The sequence below is a fragment of the Euprymna scolopes genome, chromosome 33, assembly GCF_053919585.1.
Source record: "Euprymna scolopes isolate OS-2025 chromosome 33, ASM5391958v1, whole genome shotgun sequence".
Taxonomy (NCBI): Eukaryota; Metazoa; Mollusca; class Cephalopoda; order Sepiida; family Sepiolidae; genus Euprymna; species Euprymna scolopes.
In genome coordinates this window covers 64,380,479-64,399,051 of record NC_136514.1, presented here as the reverse complement: position 1 = coordinate 64,399,051, position 18,573 = coordinate 64,380,479, and the positions used below count along the sequence as shown (strand labels likewise).

The 18,573-nt window shown below is 39.0% G+C and overlaps 1 protein-coding gene and 1 long non-coding RNA gene across 3 annotated transcripts in view; one reads left to right on the top strand and one right to left on the bottom strand.

Annotated features, from left to right (window-relative positions):
- LOC145258271 (uncharacterized) overlaps positions 1 to 18,573 on the top strand; it is a 131,791-nt gene that overhangs the window by 12,497 nt on the left and 100,721 nt on the right. Inside the window, exon 2 of the long non-coding RNA XR_013864084.1 lies at positions 15,122 to 15,194. This is a non-coding gene — a long non-coding RNA (uncharacterized LOC145258271). The remainder of the gene's footprint in view (positions 1 to 15,121; positions 15,195 to 18,573) is intronic.
- LOC145258270 (bactericidal permeability-increasing protein-like) overlaps positions 1 to 18,573 on the bottom strand; it is a 172,309-nt gene that overhangs the window by 58,095 nt on the left and 95,641 nt on the right. For both annotated transcript variants that reach the window (XM_080116267.1, XM_080116265.1), the window contains exons 5-6: positions 16,113 to 16,255; positions 3,163 to 3,226 (exon numbers count right to left, since the gene is read on the bottom strand). In XM_080116267.1, the coding sequence (XP_079972393.1) occupies positions 3,163 to 3,226; positions 16,113 to 16,255 (207 nt within the window). The remainder of the gene's footprint in view (positions 1 to 3,162; positions 3,227 to 16,112; positions 16,256 to 18,573) is intronic.

Here is an 18,573-nt window from a genome sequence, read left to right as displayed (position 1 = left end):
TGGAAATCTAGAGAAGATTTGTTTTCGCTAGGGAACACCACAGGTTATTCTCAAAGAGAAATCTTTGATGAGGGTCTATATGAAAACTCTTAGTGAGTGAAGAATAATAATAATAATAATAATAATAATAATAATAATAATAATAATAATAATTACTACTTCTAAAGCAGTTAGAGGATGAAATAAAAAAACAAAAAAATAAAGCATGCATAGTCTCCTGTGAGTGCACAGTGAACTAGGCATAAAAAATGACTAAGTTCAGCATTCCCCCCCTCCTCCACTATTTAACCCCAAAAGTCCCCAGGGGATGTCAAATCCTTGTAAAAATGAACAAACAGTGCAGTTTTAGGCTTTAATATATGTAAATCTGAGTTCTGCACCATGCAAAAAAAGAACTAAGTCCATCATTCCCCCCCCCCCATTTAGCCCCAAAAGTCCCCAAGGCCTTAACATATTTAAATTTGAGTTCAGCACCATGCAAAACTACTAAGTAGACATACACAGAAAATTTTGGACAAATATGGTAAAATAGTCCCAAAAATGGCGTGTTTTTATTAGCCCTAAAAAAGCCCCTAGGGCACCCCCAAGAGTTATCGCAAAGTATAGACAAACAAAATTATATAGAAATCAGTTAGTTACAACTTTTTAGAAAGTTTTATAAAAATCCAAGGCATCACACAAGTGTCAATTTTAGCCATTGTAACACAAAAGGCACCCCTCAGGTGGCAACCAGAGTTTTCCCGGAAAATCCGTTCTGCTACTTTTTACTACTATCATGTTTAATGTTTGTGCAAAATTTAAAAAAATTCCAGGGCGTAGTTATTGAGAATAGTGCGGACAGACGAACAGACGAAGGTGAATTTACAGGTTCACCCTTTTTTTGCCGGGGTACCAAAAACATTACACACAGCAACATTCATTATATAAGTTTACATATTGTTTCTTACAGTCGGATTAACGCGTTTGGTTTCAGAAAGTGTTTGGATATGGTATTTGAAAACGGCAACACAGAAAAATTGTCCATTGAACTCCTGGGATTTTGCATAAATTTTGAATAAAAGTCCCGATGTGAAGATGTATTTTCACAACGATTTTCTTGCATCCTTCACCAAGAGTTCTAAACTTCGCGAGTGATAGTGGATGATAATGTGGACGATCTTGCAATTTGGGGTGGAGGTGGGTGGGGTTGGTAGTGGAATGACGGAAAAATTTCATTTATTATTAGTTTGTCTATCACAAACGAAAAAGATCGTCATGAGACATGTTAGATATGCATGAAATGAAATACGAAATATAAAAAGTCCTGCATAAACTTTTCTACTTTCTGTGCTTAAAAAGAAACCATATGTTCATATTCAAATCACTTATGTTTATAGGATAATTTTCAGCATTTTTGAAAAGACTGACAACTCCAGAATTTCTGCCATAACAAATGCTACATTACAAAACTACACGTATGTGCATGCAGAAATCACTCATTACTTAAAAAAAAATAGAATCATATTTGCTAACTTAAGAAAATAATACAAATCTATATTTCTATAAAAGTGAAATTGTCTGTGTGTGTGTGTGTGTCTACCAAACTACTCTGCTAATTTTCAGTCTACATACTCGAGATTTAAGGGGTATTGAGATTTAGGACAGTTTTTTAAATGGTTTTCGGACAGAAATTTTGTCAATGCTCAAAGTTCAACGATTTGACCTTTGAAAACTCTACCAAACTCCTTCGCCAATTTTGGGTCTAAATACTTGAAATTTTAGATACACTTGGACAATGGATCAAGCTTTTTAATTTGATTAGAGCTCAAAACAATAAATATTAAGGGGTTAAAATTGGGGTCAAAGTTAAAAAAAATTTGACTTCTCAGCCAATTTTTGGTCAATTTTGGAATTTTACATAAAGTGTATTCAGACATAGGGCAAGTTTTTTAATCAGTTTTTGGACGAAAATTTGGCTGCCAAGAGGTCAAAGTTGAAAGAGTTGACCTTTGCAGACTCTATCAAACTCCTTCGCCAATTTTGGATCTAAATACTTGAAATTTTAGATGTAGGTTACCTGGACATGAGTCCAACTTTTTAATACATATATATATATACACACAAATTTATGAACAGTACATAGGGCCCGAGCAAAGCCGGGCTGAACTGCTAGTATACAATAAACCTAAGAAAAAATACAATAAACACTAGGGGAATAAAACATACAATAAACACTAGGGGAATAAAAAATACAATAAACACTAGGGGAATAAAAAATACAATAAATACTAGGGGAATAAAAAATACAATAAACACTAGGGGAATAAAAAATACAATAAACACTAGGGGAATAAAAAATACAATAAACACTAGGGGAATAAAAATACAATAAATACTAGGGGAATAAAAAATACAATAAACACTAGGGGAATAAAAAATACAATAAACACTAGGGGAATAAAAAATACAATAAACACTAGGGGAATAAAAAATACAATAAACACTAGGGGAATAAAAAATACAATAAATACTAGGGGAATAAAAAATACAATAAACACTAGGGGAATAAAAAATACAATAAACACTAGGGGAATAAAAAATACAATAAACACTAGGGGAATAAAAAATACAATAAATACTAGGGGAATAAAAAATACAATAAATACTAGGGGAATAAAAAATACAATAAATACTAGGGGAATAAAAAATACAATAAACACTAGGGGAATAAAAAATACAATAAACACTAGGGGAATAAAAAATACAATAAACACTAGGGGAATAAAAAGATATAAATATTAAAATGCATTTAATATTTTTGTGTACCGACAGTTTAGCAGGCATCAAATAAAAACTGGTTGTCAAAATGGCGAATTTCATATGTGGATCTGGTTTTTCAATAGTGGAACTAATGAACACATGAATTGTTTTAATGATGACAAGGACGCAGACATTCTTTTCCTCTTTTATCTCAGCATTAACCCAGGTTGATAGTCAAGAATGCCATGATTAGAATACAAGATGCTAAATTTTAACCTGAACATGGAATATGCTGACATAATTTAGTTGAATATTAAAACTTAAATTCTTAAAGATTTTGGTAAATCTGGTAGAAAACTCAAAATTATGACCTTGCAAATATTTTTGGTAAAATGCAAAGTCAATTTTATTCCTGTTGCTTACCTGGGAGGCTATCTAATCCGGACATTGCATCAACTCGAATCACTTCACTTGCAATTTCGCACAACTGAAACAAAAAGAAATGTTTTATACAAAATACACATTTCAAGGCGTTTGAATGACCTCCGACATTTTATCATGCTATACTTTCAGTATTTACACATGTCCCAGTCTTTTTTGTTATAGCATTTAGAATTGTCTAATATATTCTCCGATTCCTTTGTTTTAGTTCTTTTGTTTCGTTGGTTTACTGGTCTCCATACCCCGATATAAGACAACTTCCTATTCCAATAGCTTCTTTCCAAGAATTGCAAGCTTATGGAATTCTCTTTCTGCTGATTGTTAGCCTTGGTGTTTGCAATGTAGTGTCAAATTAGAACTTAAATCAAAATGGTATTCTCTTTAGAGCCGTAGTCAAGCCTCAATAATCGCTCAGAAATCGAAAATTAAACTAAATACTGGTAGAACATTACATTTTTGCACTATTGGTGAAATTTATTTCTATTAATTTTCTGTCAGTATTTCTATAGTTTCTCTCAGAATTTGTTTCATTTTCGATTATTGATTTTGTTTGTTGATATTTTGTTTTTCATTTTAACTAGACCAACTGCATTTAACAAAAAAATAAAAACACTTTAAAATAAGAAAAAACACCCCAAACTTATCCAGGTAGGTAGAAGAGTAATTAAAATTATTTTTGGTAGCATTTATTTGTTGAGTATTTATTTTGTCCCTTCTTTTTTGTTTTGTTGGTTATTTTGAAAAATCACCCCCAAAATCTAAAATATAATTACATAAGTCACATGATCTATTTCTCTTTGACACAAAAGCCTTCTTTTCATGCGCACACATGATTGAAATCTTATATTTTATGAATAATAAGTAAAAGAGAAACTTACATGATTTCAAAAATAAATCTTGATAAATTTTCTATTTACGAATTGTACATATTGTCCTTTGAACAGAGAATCCACTGACTTCCACATGGGTTAATCTCAAAATGATGTTAAAATTTCTTATGAGTTCGGTATGCTGTCATTTCCGCTCAAACACAAACAGACTGATTGTGAATCAGTCGTTAGAAATATGTCTGTGATAACCATGAAGAGTCGATCGCCTCCACAATCAAAAGATAGATAGATAGAGAGATAGATAGATAGAAAGATAGACAGCTAGAGAGAGAGAGAGGGGTGAGAGAGAGAGCGAGAGAGAGAGAGCGCGCGCGAGAGAGAGAGTAAAAAAGATGTCATGCTGTCAATAATCCAAATCGCAATTTGAAGCAAACACCACCACTTTTCTGTGTAAATTTCAGGTGATGGTTCCATCAAAAAATGGTAACCTCAACACGATAAAATTTCCTGAGGATATTTTGTGTCGACTCGGCACTCCTAACAATAATAGTTTTTTGATCTTTGAACACTTTAGTCTAAGTGGTAGAAACCAACACAGTTCGAATCCGTCCGTCCGTCCGTCCGTCATCATCATCATCATCATCATCATCATCATCATCCGCAGTTGTTCTCCAGCCAGCCAAAGCTACGCTAAAAACAAGAGCCACAGGTGATAAGACCAAAGTATACATCACTCGAGACATTACGAGTTTCAAATGGTCAGCATAACCGGAGGTGGTAGCAGGTATAGACTTGTCGACTGTGAAAAATTCCCCAGGAAGGCGAAGAGTGGTTCCAAAAACCATCTCTGCTGGTGTAGTGTTCAAGTATTCTTTAATAATGGACCGGAGTCCTAGAAGAACAAATGGTAAATGTTCACTCCAGTGATGCGGTTCGGGCTGAGCAGCTAGTGCAGCTTTTAGTCGACGATGAAAGCGCTCTACCATCCCATTAGCAGAAGGATGATAGGCGGTGGTTGCAATGTGGGAAATTCTGAAAGATTTGCAAAGTTCTTGGAAGGTGTGTGGCGTAAACAGAGAACCTCTGTCGGTGGTAACAGTGGTGGGTACACCAAAGTTAGAGATCCAGTTCTCTACGAATGCATGGGCTACGACTTCTGTTGAAATGTTGTGCAAAGAAATTGCTGCTGGCCAACGTGTAAAATGGTCTACCATGGTGAGCATATAGCGATGACCAGCAGAAAGCGGCAGTGGACCTACAATATCCAGGTGGACATGTGAAAATCGAGCATCAGGTACAGAGAAGTTGCCTGAAGTGGATTTGGTATGGCGATGTACTTTTGTAGTCTGGCAAAAAATACATGTCTGAGTCCATTTGCGTATGTCGATGTTCATTCTGGGCCAGAAAAAGTGAGCTGCGATGAGCCTGACTGTTGCACGCTTACCGGGGTGTGTGAGATCGTGGAAATGCTGGAAAATGCGCTTCCGACACGATGGAGGCAGGTAAGGTCGTGGATGTGCAACAGATTTATCACACCAAATGAGTTTGTCAAAGAATGGGACTGGTGTCTTTTCTAGCAGAATTGTTGAAGTCGACATAAAATCTGTGAGTGACGCATCACGTTCTTGCTCAGTTGCGATGTAGTCGAAGTCAAGGGGCTTCTCAAGACTGTTGAGATCGCAAAAACGTGAGAGTGTGTCTGCCACAATATTCGTTTTACCAGGTAAATACTGTATATCAGCAGAATATTGTGTGACATAGTCCATCTGTCGTAATTCACGTGGTGTATGTTTCCCAGAAATAGATGACATAAGAGCAGCAACAAGTGGTTTGTGGTCAGTGAAAATCGTGAATTGTCTCCCTTCCAACATGTAGTGGAAATGTTTTACTGCTAAGTACATGGCGAGCAGTTCTCGACCAAAAACGCTGTACTTTTGTTGGGTCGTACTTAGCTTGGCGGAAAAGAAAGACAAAGGTTGCGTTTCACCATTAACTATCTGATTGAGAACAGCCCCAACAGCTACATCAGAAGCGTCTGTTGAAAGAAAGAGCTTAGCTGCCGGGTCAGGGTTGATGTAGGAAAGTTTAGTGTAGTTCACCAGTGCGGTCTTGGATGCATAGAAGGGATGAGAAAGAGAGGGTCTTTTTTCGCGTACAAAGAAAATCCGTGAACCTGGACAAGTGATGTGAGCAGTTTGGAATGAAATGACGGTAATAGTTCATAAGTCCAACGACGTAATTGACGCAAGAAAGTAGGCACTGGGAAATCCTAGATTGCTTGCACTTTCGAAGGCAAGGGCATAAGTCCAGATTTGTCGATCCGATGTCCAAAAAAGTCCAAGGAATTGACACTGAATTTGCATTTCGCAACATTTATTTTTAGTCCATAGGATTGCAAACGTTGGAAAACTTCAGTGACGTGAGTCAGGTGTTCTTCCTGTGAGGAGCTTGCGATGAGGATGTCGTCAATATACGCAAAGACAGAGGGTAGTCTGCGAAGGACTTCATCGATAAATCGTTGAAATGACTGGTCAGCATTACGCAGTCCAAAGGGTAGGCGGGTGAACTCGAATAGTCCGAATGGTGTGCATATCGCTGTCTTAGAAATGTTTTCCTCAGCGACGGGAATCTGATTGTACACACGGACTAAATCGATCCGGGAGAAAACAGTTTATCCGGATAAGGAAGCTGAGAAGTCATGCAGGTGTGGAATAGGGTACCTGTTTGGAACAGTCACTGCGTTGAGAGCACGGTAGTCTCAGCAGGGTCTCCAGTCTCCTTCCGATGACCATGGGCTGCTTGAAGGCCCTATTATTCCAAGGTCCATCATATGTTGGAATTCTGAGCAGGCTAGGGCCAACTTTTCTGGGCACAATCATCGAGGCTTGGCATGTATGGGAGCACCACGGGTTGTAATGTGATGTCTCACATGATGTTTAACATTCTCCGTGTGGGAAAAGGGTTGGGTGAGTTCAGGAAATTGGTTCAACTGATCTGCAAAAATTGCATTTGATGGGCTTGCTGTGCGGATGCTTGGTGTATCACAGGAAATCATACCGCAGTGAACGAAAGAGATGTCATTGTGTCAGCTAAAGAACGTTTTCTTAGATCAACGGAAAGTTGAAAATGGGAAAGAAAATCAGCACCAAGAATGGGTGTTTTCGGCGATGATGAATATCCATGGAAAGCGACGTCTAAGACCAAGGTCCAAAGTGAGAGATGAGGTACCGTAGGTTTGGATGAAACTGCCGTTCGCAGCTTGTAGTGAAAATGGATCTGCTGTTGTATCATTATATCGTGTAAGAGGAATTACACTAACAGTAGCGCCAGTATCCACGAGGAACTTTCGACAAGAGAGAGTGTAGGTGACACGGCTAGAGAGATGGGGTGGAATTTGTCGCACAATCCCACCGGTCTACCCGTTTAAATGTTCAGGTCTCTTGTAGGTGCAGGGTTGCTCGCATTTGCGTGCGTCATTCCTGAAACGACAGTAGTAGTAGCACCAGGGAGATCGAGAGGAAGACCTGCGTCTTTGTGATGAGCATCAGTCTCTTGAATTTCGTCTGTGATTGTGCCGTGACCGTCTGTCCACTAGAAGGGTTTGAATTGCTTTGGTTAAGGCAGCAATTTCTGATGATTCTGGGTTGGAATTGGATGTGGAGGCTGTAGCGGCAGGTTTGGTCACGATGGTGGTTACAGCTGACGCGTGGTGGTAATTGTTGGCGACACGGTCAGCGATAACCGTTAATTGTGTCAGATTCTTATCTCCAACGAACATGGACAGTGTGTGGGATAATTGTGGAGGCAGTTTCTCCAACCAAAGCTGCTGTAAGATATTGTCGTCCATTGTGTATGCACTGAGCAGACCACGCATTTGTCTCAGAAGCTGAGAAGGCTTTTGGTCGCCAAGGGTTAACTCATTGAAGAGTTGTTTCAACCTGGCTGTTTCTGAAACACTCGTCTGTTCCAGAATGACCTGCTTAAGCGCTGTATATGGATGTTCAGCAGGAGGTGCTCTAAAAGTGTCATCTACTTCTTCGGCAATATCTGCTGGCAATGCCTCAATTAAATAATAATACCTTTGCACTGGGGAAGTAATCTTCCTATTAGCAAAAATAACCTCCGTCTGAAAAAACCATATGTGTGGTTTTCGAGAATTAAAGGCAGGCAGCCTGAAAGAAACTAAGCCCTCCACAGCACTAGCAGCAGATTTATCCTCGGTCATGGTGGTGCAGAAAAAAAGGGGTAACAAAATACTATCCAATATTCTCAGTCTAAAGTTGTGTTTTGTGAGGGAGGGAAAAAGAATATATAAAACTTTTTTTTTTTTTAGGAAAATATGAAACTTTTATTTTTTATTTTATTTTATTTTTTTGCGATTGCTTGGATAATGTTGTTATTAGTAGTTGTGTTTTTCTGTGTGCACGTGGACTAAAAAAAATCAACAACAGACGAAAGACAGGTTAATGGTTACAACATGTGGTTAGGCATGGGTGTTGGATCTTGGTGTATTTATCACTCTCACAGAGGAATACAAAGTATTTTGGTGTAAAAATGCTTCCCTTTTGTTTGGCTTGATACTCGGTATAAGGAATAAAAAGTTTTGTAAGTCGAGGTCGAGGGTCACCAGTTCTTGCGAGGCTATAGAAAGCATGTTCACGACTTAGCAATAAAGAAAACCATTATACCAGTATATATATATAAAATTACATTATTTATTTAAAACAAAACAAGTTCATACATTAGTGCAATAATTGGATAGTCACGTAAGGACGTGTGATTGTGGCTTGTACATGTTGACCTCTGTGGAAGTGTGCACAAATAGAGGTTATAGTTCATATTTTACACGAGCGCTCTTTAGTTTATTTATAAGTCTTGGATTGTTCATATTGTATTAGTTCTATGTGTAAGCATCTTACAGGTAACAATGTTTATATGAAAAATATGCAAGCCTACCTCATGTTTCTGTTGTTGCTCTCCGAGTGCATGCTTTATGAAGCGTGTGGTCTATACATGTGCATTGGATTGTGTAGTGGACTTTCAGTCAGCGTTCAAGTTGTGGATAACTTGACAAAGACTAAAGTTACCTCTCATGAAAGAGGAGAACTATTTATGGCACAATGGGAGATTCCATTGTGCACACATGGGCCAGTCTATTCTTTGGATTGTGATTGGCTGAATCACCTGATTGGATATGCTTGTACATAAATACAAGCCCTCAGTCCAGCTCAATCGGTGTCTGTCTTGTGCATAAGCTAGACCCTTGGTAATTGTTGCTGCTATTATTATTGTTGTTGTTGTGTGTTATTGACTACTACAGTTCTTTTGATTATTCTACATCTCCCCTCTTCCCCCCCCCCCCACGAGTAGGCTGGGTTGTATGAGAGGTGTATCTCTCTTTTAGACCTAGTTTGTTGTGTGGTAGTAACCTAGAAAGAGCTCGGGGAATCCTTGATCGAAAGCGTGGGGATATATGTGTGGTTTGTTGTTGGGGTTTGGTTGCTGTGTATGTGCTATTACAGGGAGACAGTGGGAGATGCAAGAATGTAGTATCGCTTGAGGGAATTGTTGGTCCTAGTGCTGCACTTGGTATTGGGGTTGGTGCAGGCTTGAGTTCGCATTTTCTGAGGAAACGGCGGTTCCTAAGTGTGATCCTTCCGGATCCGTTAACCCTGATTCGATATTGTCGATCTGGTAGGGAACTGATGATTTTGCCCGTTGTGTTCCATCTGCGATTGACTGGATTTTGGATGGCTACAGTGTCACCAGCTTGTAACGGTGGAAGGTTGTGGGTATATTTATTGTATCTTTCTACTATTTTTGCATTGCGGTGGTGGAGCATTTCCTCGCGGTGTTGTGCCGCTGACACCCATTCAGGATGAGGCTTGTAGAGGATTGGCTGTGAAGGGATGGAGGCACGTAGTCGACGGTGAAGTAATAATTGAGCCGGTGATAGGCCAATGCTTTGGATTGGGGTATTCCGATACTGCAAGATGGCCCGGGCAACACTGTCATTGTCCAAGGAACCCTGGGGGCCTGTGTTTCCTTTCACAATCCTCTTTGCAGTTCTTACTGCGAGCTCTGCCCTGTCATTGGATTGGGGATACACAACAGAAGATAATCTGTGCCTAACACACCATGTTCTCAGAAATTCTTGAAACGTGCTGGAAGTGAAAGGTGGGCCGCCATCGGTGCTGAGTTCTTCTGGGGCACCATATGTTTGGGACAGTTGTCGGCATATGGACATCAATTTGGTTGTAGTAGTGTGACCTGATTGTAGGCGGTATAAAATTAGCCAACCAGTTAGCCTATCTGCACAGGCAAGGTATGTGTGATCTCCAATATAAAAAATATCCATGACGATTTGCTGGAATGGCCACTCTGGGGATCGTATTAGAATGATAGGCTCCCTTGGTTAACTAGGTGCGATGGTTGAGCATACCATGCAATTCGCCCTAATACTGCGGATTGATGCATCCATCCCTGGCCAGTACACCGATTCGTTGGCACGTGCTTTCATGCCGACTACTCCTTGGTGTGCAGAATGCAGGCAGTGTAGGACCTTTTTTCGTTGTGTTTTGGGGATGACGATCCTTCGATCCAACAATACTAGACCATTGTCAGTGCTAAGGCGGTGCCTCACCTCCTAATACTCACGGACTTCGGGCACAGTGAGATTACATGTTTTTGGGAAGCCTTGCTGTATTGTGTCTATTAATTTGTTATATTGTTGATCGCCACGACCTGCTGAACGAATTAGGTCTGGTGATATCATGGCTATATTACTGCTGTCTGCAAATGTTGCTATTAAGGCTGTTGACTCTGTTATGTTGCTTATGTTGTTCGACTCCAGTATATCCATTTGAGAGGGTTTTGTTGGAAATACATTGAGGAGGGCTTGCATCATCGCCACTGGGTGGCGGGAGACTGCATCAGGGCCTCTGTGCCACTTCCCGGGGCAATGCTGTATGGTAAATCTATATCTCAGGGTCTTTTCCTTTAGTCTAAAGAGCCGGGGGTTTTGGATCTTGCTCAGATCACGATCGCCAAATATCCCCTTCAGAGGTTCATGGTCTGTGACCACTATGATGTTTGGAGAACCCATGACGAACATACAGCATTTCTCCAATGCCCATGCTATTGCTGCTGCCTCACCCTCTATTGGTGCGTATCTGCGTTCAGCATCCGTGCAAAATCTGCTGCCGGCATATATCAGATGCCAACCTTCGGAACAGCAGATTGGGGCTTTTTCCATGGTACATTGGCAATGTTTTTGTAGGAGTAGGAAGCCCATTCCTTCTTTGCTCCAATCTGGAGCAAGGCAAGTTGCTCTGTCTTTGTCAAATGTTGCTACCCCCTTCTGGACTAGGTGAATTATAACTCGCTTGGAATCTTTGAATGCGTCTTCAAGGTTTTGATTCCAAGCAAATTTGGAGTTTTGTTTGACGAGGTCCCGAAAAGGCACCATAACTGGTCCCAGTGAATATGCCCAGGCTACTTGGTTGACAAGCCCAAACCATGATCTGGCGTCAGTAATTGTCCTTGGGACTGGAAAATCCTGTATCGCTTGTATCATGGACTCAGAAGGGGTCACTCCTGAAGAAGTTATCTGGAGGCCACCAAATTGTACGACATCCTGACAGAATTGGAATTTGTCGGTGTTGAGCACAATTCCATTCTTAGCACATTGGAGCAGGAAATCGAAGGTATGATAAAAGGCTCCCCCAATGCTAGAGTCATATAGCAGGGTATCGTCTACTATCTTCACCTTGCGTGGGATATCTTTTATTATCTCACCGTATCTGCGAGTGTAAGCATCCCCAGATGCGACCTATCCTTGAGGCATCCTAAGATACATGTATCTTCCCCACTCAGTTATGAAGGTGGTTAATGGTTGAGATTCTTTGTCTAAGAGAATCGAGTGGTATCCATCAACAGCGTCTAGGACTGTTTTCTTTGTTCTAGGTGGCACTTGCAGTGCCAACTGGAATGGCGACCCAGTATGGTGGGTTTCTCGCTTGCATTGAGAGTTAAAGTGTGGTAATCTATTGTTCTCCATGGATTACCATTCTTTTTGGCAGTTATTACCATAGTATTGCACCAATCAGTAGGCATACCCGCGGGTACTGGAGCTATGATACCTTTTTCTACATCCTTCCAAAGGGCTTGTCTTACTGGTTCCTTGAAGTGGAAGGGTACAGGAATTGGGTTATGCCTGGCTTTAGGGATTGCTCCCTCTTTGAGGTGAATGTGGGCAGCTGGGCCGGACATGGCTGGAAATATCCCATCTTTGTTGAATGTCGTTTTGGCAAACTTTTCTAGGAGCCAGCTCTTAAGTTTGCCTATGTTATCTTCTGTTGCGGGAAAAGGGAGGTTTTTGGGGCGATTTGGCAATTGATCTACACACTTTTTAGACTCGGTGTCTACCTCTTCATGTTCGTCTGCTAAAGGGTTTGGAAAATGTTTGTGCAATATTCCCACATCGATGCAGGCTGCTCTGCTGAGATAAAGCCGTTGTATGCCCTTGCATATGTAGAGGGCTTGTTTAGTTGTTTTCCCTCTGACCACAAACTCAACTGGTAGCCAACCCTGACACATGAGTGTGAAACCTCCAACTGTTCGTATGATCTTTCTTGATTGGACAAGACTAATCTCTGTGAGGCCCATTTTGATTAAATGCTTTGGTCCCCCAAGACAAATGGCAGCACCACTATCGGGGAAAACCTTTAGCATTGTACTAAGACTCCTAGGGATATTGACAGCTTGTCTGGGATCTGGTTTTGGTGAGAATGGAATTACTGATGCATTTATTTCAGTTAACAGATCACCTTCTGTAGTCATAATGGTGCCCCTCATTTGATCGAATGTGATATGGGCCATGAGAGTATTCATAGGAGCTTCTTGGTCTTCAAAACTTTTTATCACTGCCGGGCGATATTTCTTTGTCCGGCACACTGCTGAGAAATGGTTAAGTTTCCCACAAGTGTTGCACATTTGATTCCATGCCGGACATGTTAAATGGCGGGCACTTGTCCTTGGAGTACCGTGTTGGTGACTACCGCAACCTATGCAGGTTTGACGGGGTTCTTTATCAGCAATGTTATCGTTGTGAGTAGCAGTAGAGCTAGTGTGAATATTGCCTCTGCTAGTCCGTACAGCAATGTTTTTTTTTTCCTGCGATATATTGACATCCGGACTGTAGCTATGTCTGAGGTATCAGTCATTGCGGTTTGGTCCCGTAGTGCAGACTCAAATGCCTCAGCATGACAAATATTTTGATTGAGAGTTCTTAGCAACCCGGCTTTTGCCAGTAGATCGGTCTGAAGCGTATCATTCAATATCCCTTTGATAAATTGGTCCTAGATGTAAATGTCGGACAGGTCGTGATCGCAGTTGGGGCATGAGAAATTACAGTCTATGGCCGTGGACCTAAGATGAACAAGGTATTGTTGGATGGGTTCATCTTCATGCTGTGATATCAAATCAAAAAGATGCAAATGTCATCCGATGGACCATGGGATTTGATTTTTGAGTTACCAATGCTTCTGTCATCTCTAACAGCTTGTCTGGGTTGGTGGTGAAGAACTTAGGGTACGTATTTATGATTGCATTTTGGACGGATTCATCAGCGCAACTGTATAACTGGGTATTGGCCTGAGAAGTTGGCATGTCCGTTATTCTGGTGAATACTTCCCAGTCAATCCGAAATTTTCTGAATTGTTGAAGGGTCATTTCAAGATGAAGTTGGGGAGGCCTGGCAGCTGGTGTCTTAGCATAAGTGGTCTGGGTAGCGGGCTCCTTGGCTTGTCGAAGGATAGACAGAGCTTCTCCCATTGTTGTGATTCCCAATTCTCTTAGCATGGCTCGATCCATTACTTGAAGGTTTTCTTTCCTCAGTTTTTCCTTCACAAAGTTGCAGCGTAGCTCTTGGCGGAATCGGCAGCAATGCCTGCTTTGAGGAAATAGTCTTCCCAATCTTCTGTCTCGAATCCTGTTCGTAGCGCCATATTGGATTGTGTAGTGGACTTTCAGTCAGCGTTCAAGTTGTGGATAACTTGACAAAGACTAAAGTTACCTCTCATGAAAGAGGAGAACTATTTATGGCACAATGGGAGATTCCATTGTGCACACATGGGCCAGTCTATTCTTTGGATTGTGATTGGCTGAATCACCTGATTGGATATGCTTGTACATAAATACAAGCCCTCAGTCCAGCTCAATCTGGTGTCTGTCTTGTGCATAAGCTGGACCCTTGGTAAGTGTTGCTGCTATTATTATTGTTGTTGTTGTGTGTTATTGACTACTACAGTTCTTTTGATTATTCTACAGGCTTGGTGTCAAGCGAAAAAGAGAGAGAAAAAGAGGGGACGGAAGCCTAATGTCAAAGGTCACCAGAAGCCGTGTGATGTCTGCACGCGCTCCGTTCCATGCATGTGTCTACTGCACACAGCTTGTTCTGTGTCTGTGTGTTTGATGCAGACAAAGCAAGTTTGGCAGGTCTAAACGGCTCACTATAAATGTTCCGACGAACTGCAAGCACTTGTACCCCCTCTACGTAAATACCCCCTGACAAGCAGTACAATCCCACCCCTTCACAGTAGAGATCCCTAGATGTAAGAGAGCCTTCTACTCCAGTAGTTTCTTCCCCAGAACCGCTAGACTTTGGAACTCCCTGCCAGGTTCCTGCTTCCCCAACTGTACTGACATGCAGAAGTTCAAGTGTAACGTGAACCGACATCTTGCTGCCCAATTCCCCACCTAGTACCCCTGTAGCCTGTGTCCCTAATAGTACATCAAAGTGGCAATGTGCCTTGTTTGGGGTGAAAATGTAATAAAAAAAAAACAAAAAAACTATGCTTAAAATAATTAGCTGAAACTGAGCAAAACATATTGTATTGTGTGGAGGTTGAGGATTGTAGATAAAAAACAACTGCGCACGTATCAGATTTTTAAGGTTGAAAATCCGAATTTTGAATGCATTTTATTTTTCATCTTTTGTATTTTGATTTTCAGATTAGCAAAAAAAAAAAAAATGATGTATTTTCATTATTTTTTTTCCAAAAAACACTATTTTTAAATCTTTGAAAAATAAATGAATAATTTTGTTTTAGTGAGCCCAATATTGCTGATATAGCATTAAATAGGAAATGCTTTGAAGAATTGACACCAAAAAAGAAAAAATCGGTAAGTAAGTGCACATTTTGCTAAAAATACGATAATTTTTTTCGGCAATTTCTTGTTAATTCACCTATGGTGGCCCAACCGTGAGGAGTTGTTTTCAGCAGTCAGCACATACGACGACTAGCATTTCCTAGCATTCCCAAAATGGTCACCCATCTTGTACTGGCCAGCCTCAACGTTGCTTAACTTTGGGGGTTATGAAGGTAACAACTTATTCTTATAGCAAATCATCCTAAATCTTATTTAGATGACAAAAAATTATTTGCTTCAAAAACCTTTTTTAAAAAATATTTTAATGTTTTATCGATCGAGACAAAAATGGCGGTGGATGGTTTGGTTTTGGAAAATTTTAAATTTAGAATTCTATTTAAATAGTAGAAAACATTTTATATTATTCTGGAAAAAAAGTTGATCAAGAATAATGGATATTAAATTTTAATTCATTAAAAAAAAACCTTTTTCATTTTTCCATTTTTTGGCTGTGCCTATTTAAAATTGATTAAAAAGTTAATTAAAAGTTATTTAAAATTGATTAAAAAGTTAATTAAAAGTTATTTAAAATTGATTAAAAAGTTAATTAAAAGTTATTTAAAATTGATTAAAAAGTTAATTAAAAGTTATTTAAAATTGATTAAAAAGTTAATTAAAAGTTATTTAAAATTGATTAAAAAGTTAATTAAAAGTTATTTAAAATTGATTAAAAAGTTAATTAAAAGTTATTTAAAATTGATTAAAAAGTTAATTAAAAGTTATTTAAAATTGATTAAAAAGTTAATTAAAAGTTATTTAAAATTGATTAAAAAGTTAATTAAAAGTTATTTAAAATTGAATAAAAAGTTAATTAAAAGTTATTTAAAATTGATTAAAAAATTAAAATTATCAGAAAGTGAAAACTTGACGTTCTCATCAGTCTTGTTTTACCTTGTCTTCTAAGGTTTCTCCGAGAAAAGGTTTTGCCAAACCAGCCGCAATGTTGTATATCCAACTTCCCAAATTCATCTCGAAGTTGATTTCGCTTTCGCAGTTCGACACCGAAATTGCCAATCCCCCTTTTTGACTTCGTGCTGAAACGATAATTATAACATCTCAGCTAAACACAATAACAAAAACTGTTTAACCATTAGTCAACAGTTTTTGTTGTTGTGCTAAGCTGTGTTATTTACATGATATACACGCGAGGGTTGCGGTGGCAAGAGGTCGGTTTTATTGTTTACTGAATATTTAACAAATATTAGAAGATTACGTATTCACATTTTGATGGGCGGGATTTCTAAATATGGAAGGCAGGAAATATATCAACAAGATAGATTTCAAAAAGCAAATCTACCACATATTTTTTTCAAGTTTATTTCTAATATATTTTTGGAAGAAATTGCGTCACAAGATTAAAGATGGAAATATTAGTGTAGACGAATAAAATGAATGAATTCATAAATAATTATAGAATAATGGATTTGCACAAACATTTGGAGATATATATGATATTGTATAGTGTATAGGATATGGTAACGTGTCGTTTTACACATTCGAATTCCGGACAAATGCAATACAAAATAAACTAAACAATCATTTTATATATACACGGGCGAACGTAAAAATAGTCGTCCTAGAAAAGACGACATGATTCCATTTCCATTTGATGAAAAGCGGTTTTCTTTTTTGTTAGATACCATCTACTAATTGGCTAGTTGTATACAAGTACCAAGAGCAATAGGAGCCTTCTATCATGTCTGACATAATGTTCAACGAGCGAGATCGGAGATGCGCCGCTGTACAACTCTCTACCAATCCAGGTTGTAACAATAGGACACCAGCACTCTCAAAATGCAAATTCGAACGATTCAACGCGTCGGACAACCCACGGATATGGTCTTTGGTGTGGTTTCAAGCGAGAGCCACATCGTGCCATCTCACATTTTTGAAGTCGGCTTGAATGTCAACACCAAAGTCTACCTGGATGTGATGATCCCCTAGTGCAATCAGGTGGCTGCTGGCAGACTCTGCGTGTGGCAGCAGGACTCGGCGCCGTTCCACAAGTTCAAAGATACCCAGGCTCGGCTTCAGAAGGAGTGCTACGACTTTGTACCCTTCTCTCACTGCTCCCCTCTTCCCCCGACTTGGACCCGCTGGACTACTTTGTTTGGTCATACGTCGAGAACATCGCTACGCAACAGCCAGCTTGATCGAGCTTCCGCCGGTGCTTGGGGAAAAGCATGCTCCCAGTTCCGGACCCGTATCGAAGCAGTGATTGAGGTTGAAGGCGGCTACATTGAATAGATGTCAGCTCTACTAAATAATCAAGTTACTTGACTTGATTTTTCAATAAAAGTTGTAAGCCGTAGTGTTGTTTTCTTTTGGGGCGACAATTTTATCGTTCCACCCTGTATTAGAGTACCAACTCATCTGCTAAAAGATTTAGAGAAATATATTTTTCGAATTAATCAATAAATTATTGAAAAAAAATTAGGCGACAATTTTATGTTACTATAAAATGCACATTCGAACATCAATTTATTCGTATTATTTGGATTCTTTGACTTCTCATCTTAAGTGTTATTATTCACTCAACGTTTTGGTCGATGTAACCTCCGACCTTCCTCATGTGTATCTTGCAAATCTTTTTGTTGAACTCGGAAATCTTCTATCGAACTTGGAATCCGCACCGATTTGCCAATGGAACCCTTTATATAATACACGGGAATAGTATGTTCTTGTTCTGTCAGCCAAGACGGGTAGAAATGTTGTGAAAATAACATTCAAGATGGGAACAATAGTCCGAAGAATCCAAATAATAAAAAGAATTAATTCTCATTAAAAAAAAATCAGAAATATTATCAGTTTCTTGTCAGTTATTGAAATTTATTTTCTTAAATGCGATTGAAGAGAAAATAGAAAATGTGCTGTCCTGTAACAGGATTGAATTAACAATTTTTAAATGATGAGATTTTTTATGCTTAATAAACTCCATCCTTATTTTCCTCATCCAACTACTAATCATTGTCACCTGTTCCATTACGTTCGGTAATGATCGGACAAAAAGATGCATAAATGCACATATCACACCATTATATTAATTGATATTGTGGGAGACTGTAGGTAATTGTATATATTGCGTTTTGAATTTCATGAAACAGATGTCATGTTCAGCTACACTGTGATACAGTGAAACAGTTATGTATGGATATTTTGCTTCAGCTCGTTATAACTATGTAACCCCTGACCATAAACTATGTTAATATGATGTGCATAATATCCATTTTAGAATGTATGGCTCTTGCCCAGATTCCCCCTTATATTAAAAAACAAAAATAAAGATGAATCTGTATAATGTATATACACGTGACGAAACGAAAATATCATATTCCAAAAATCACGTAAATTA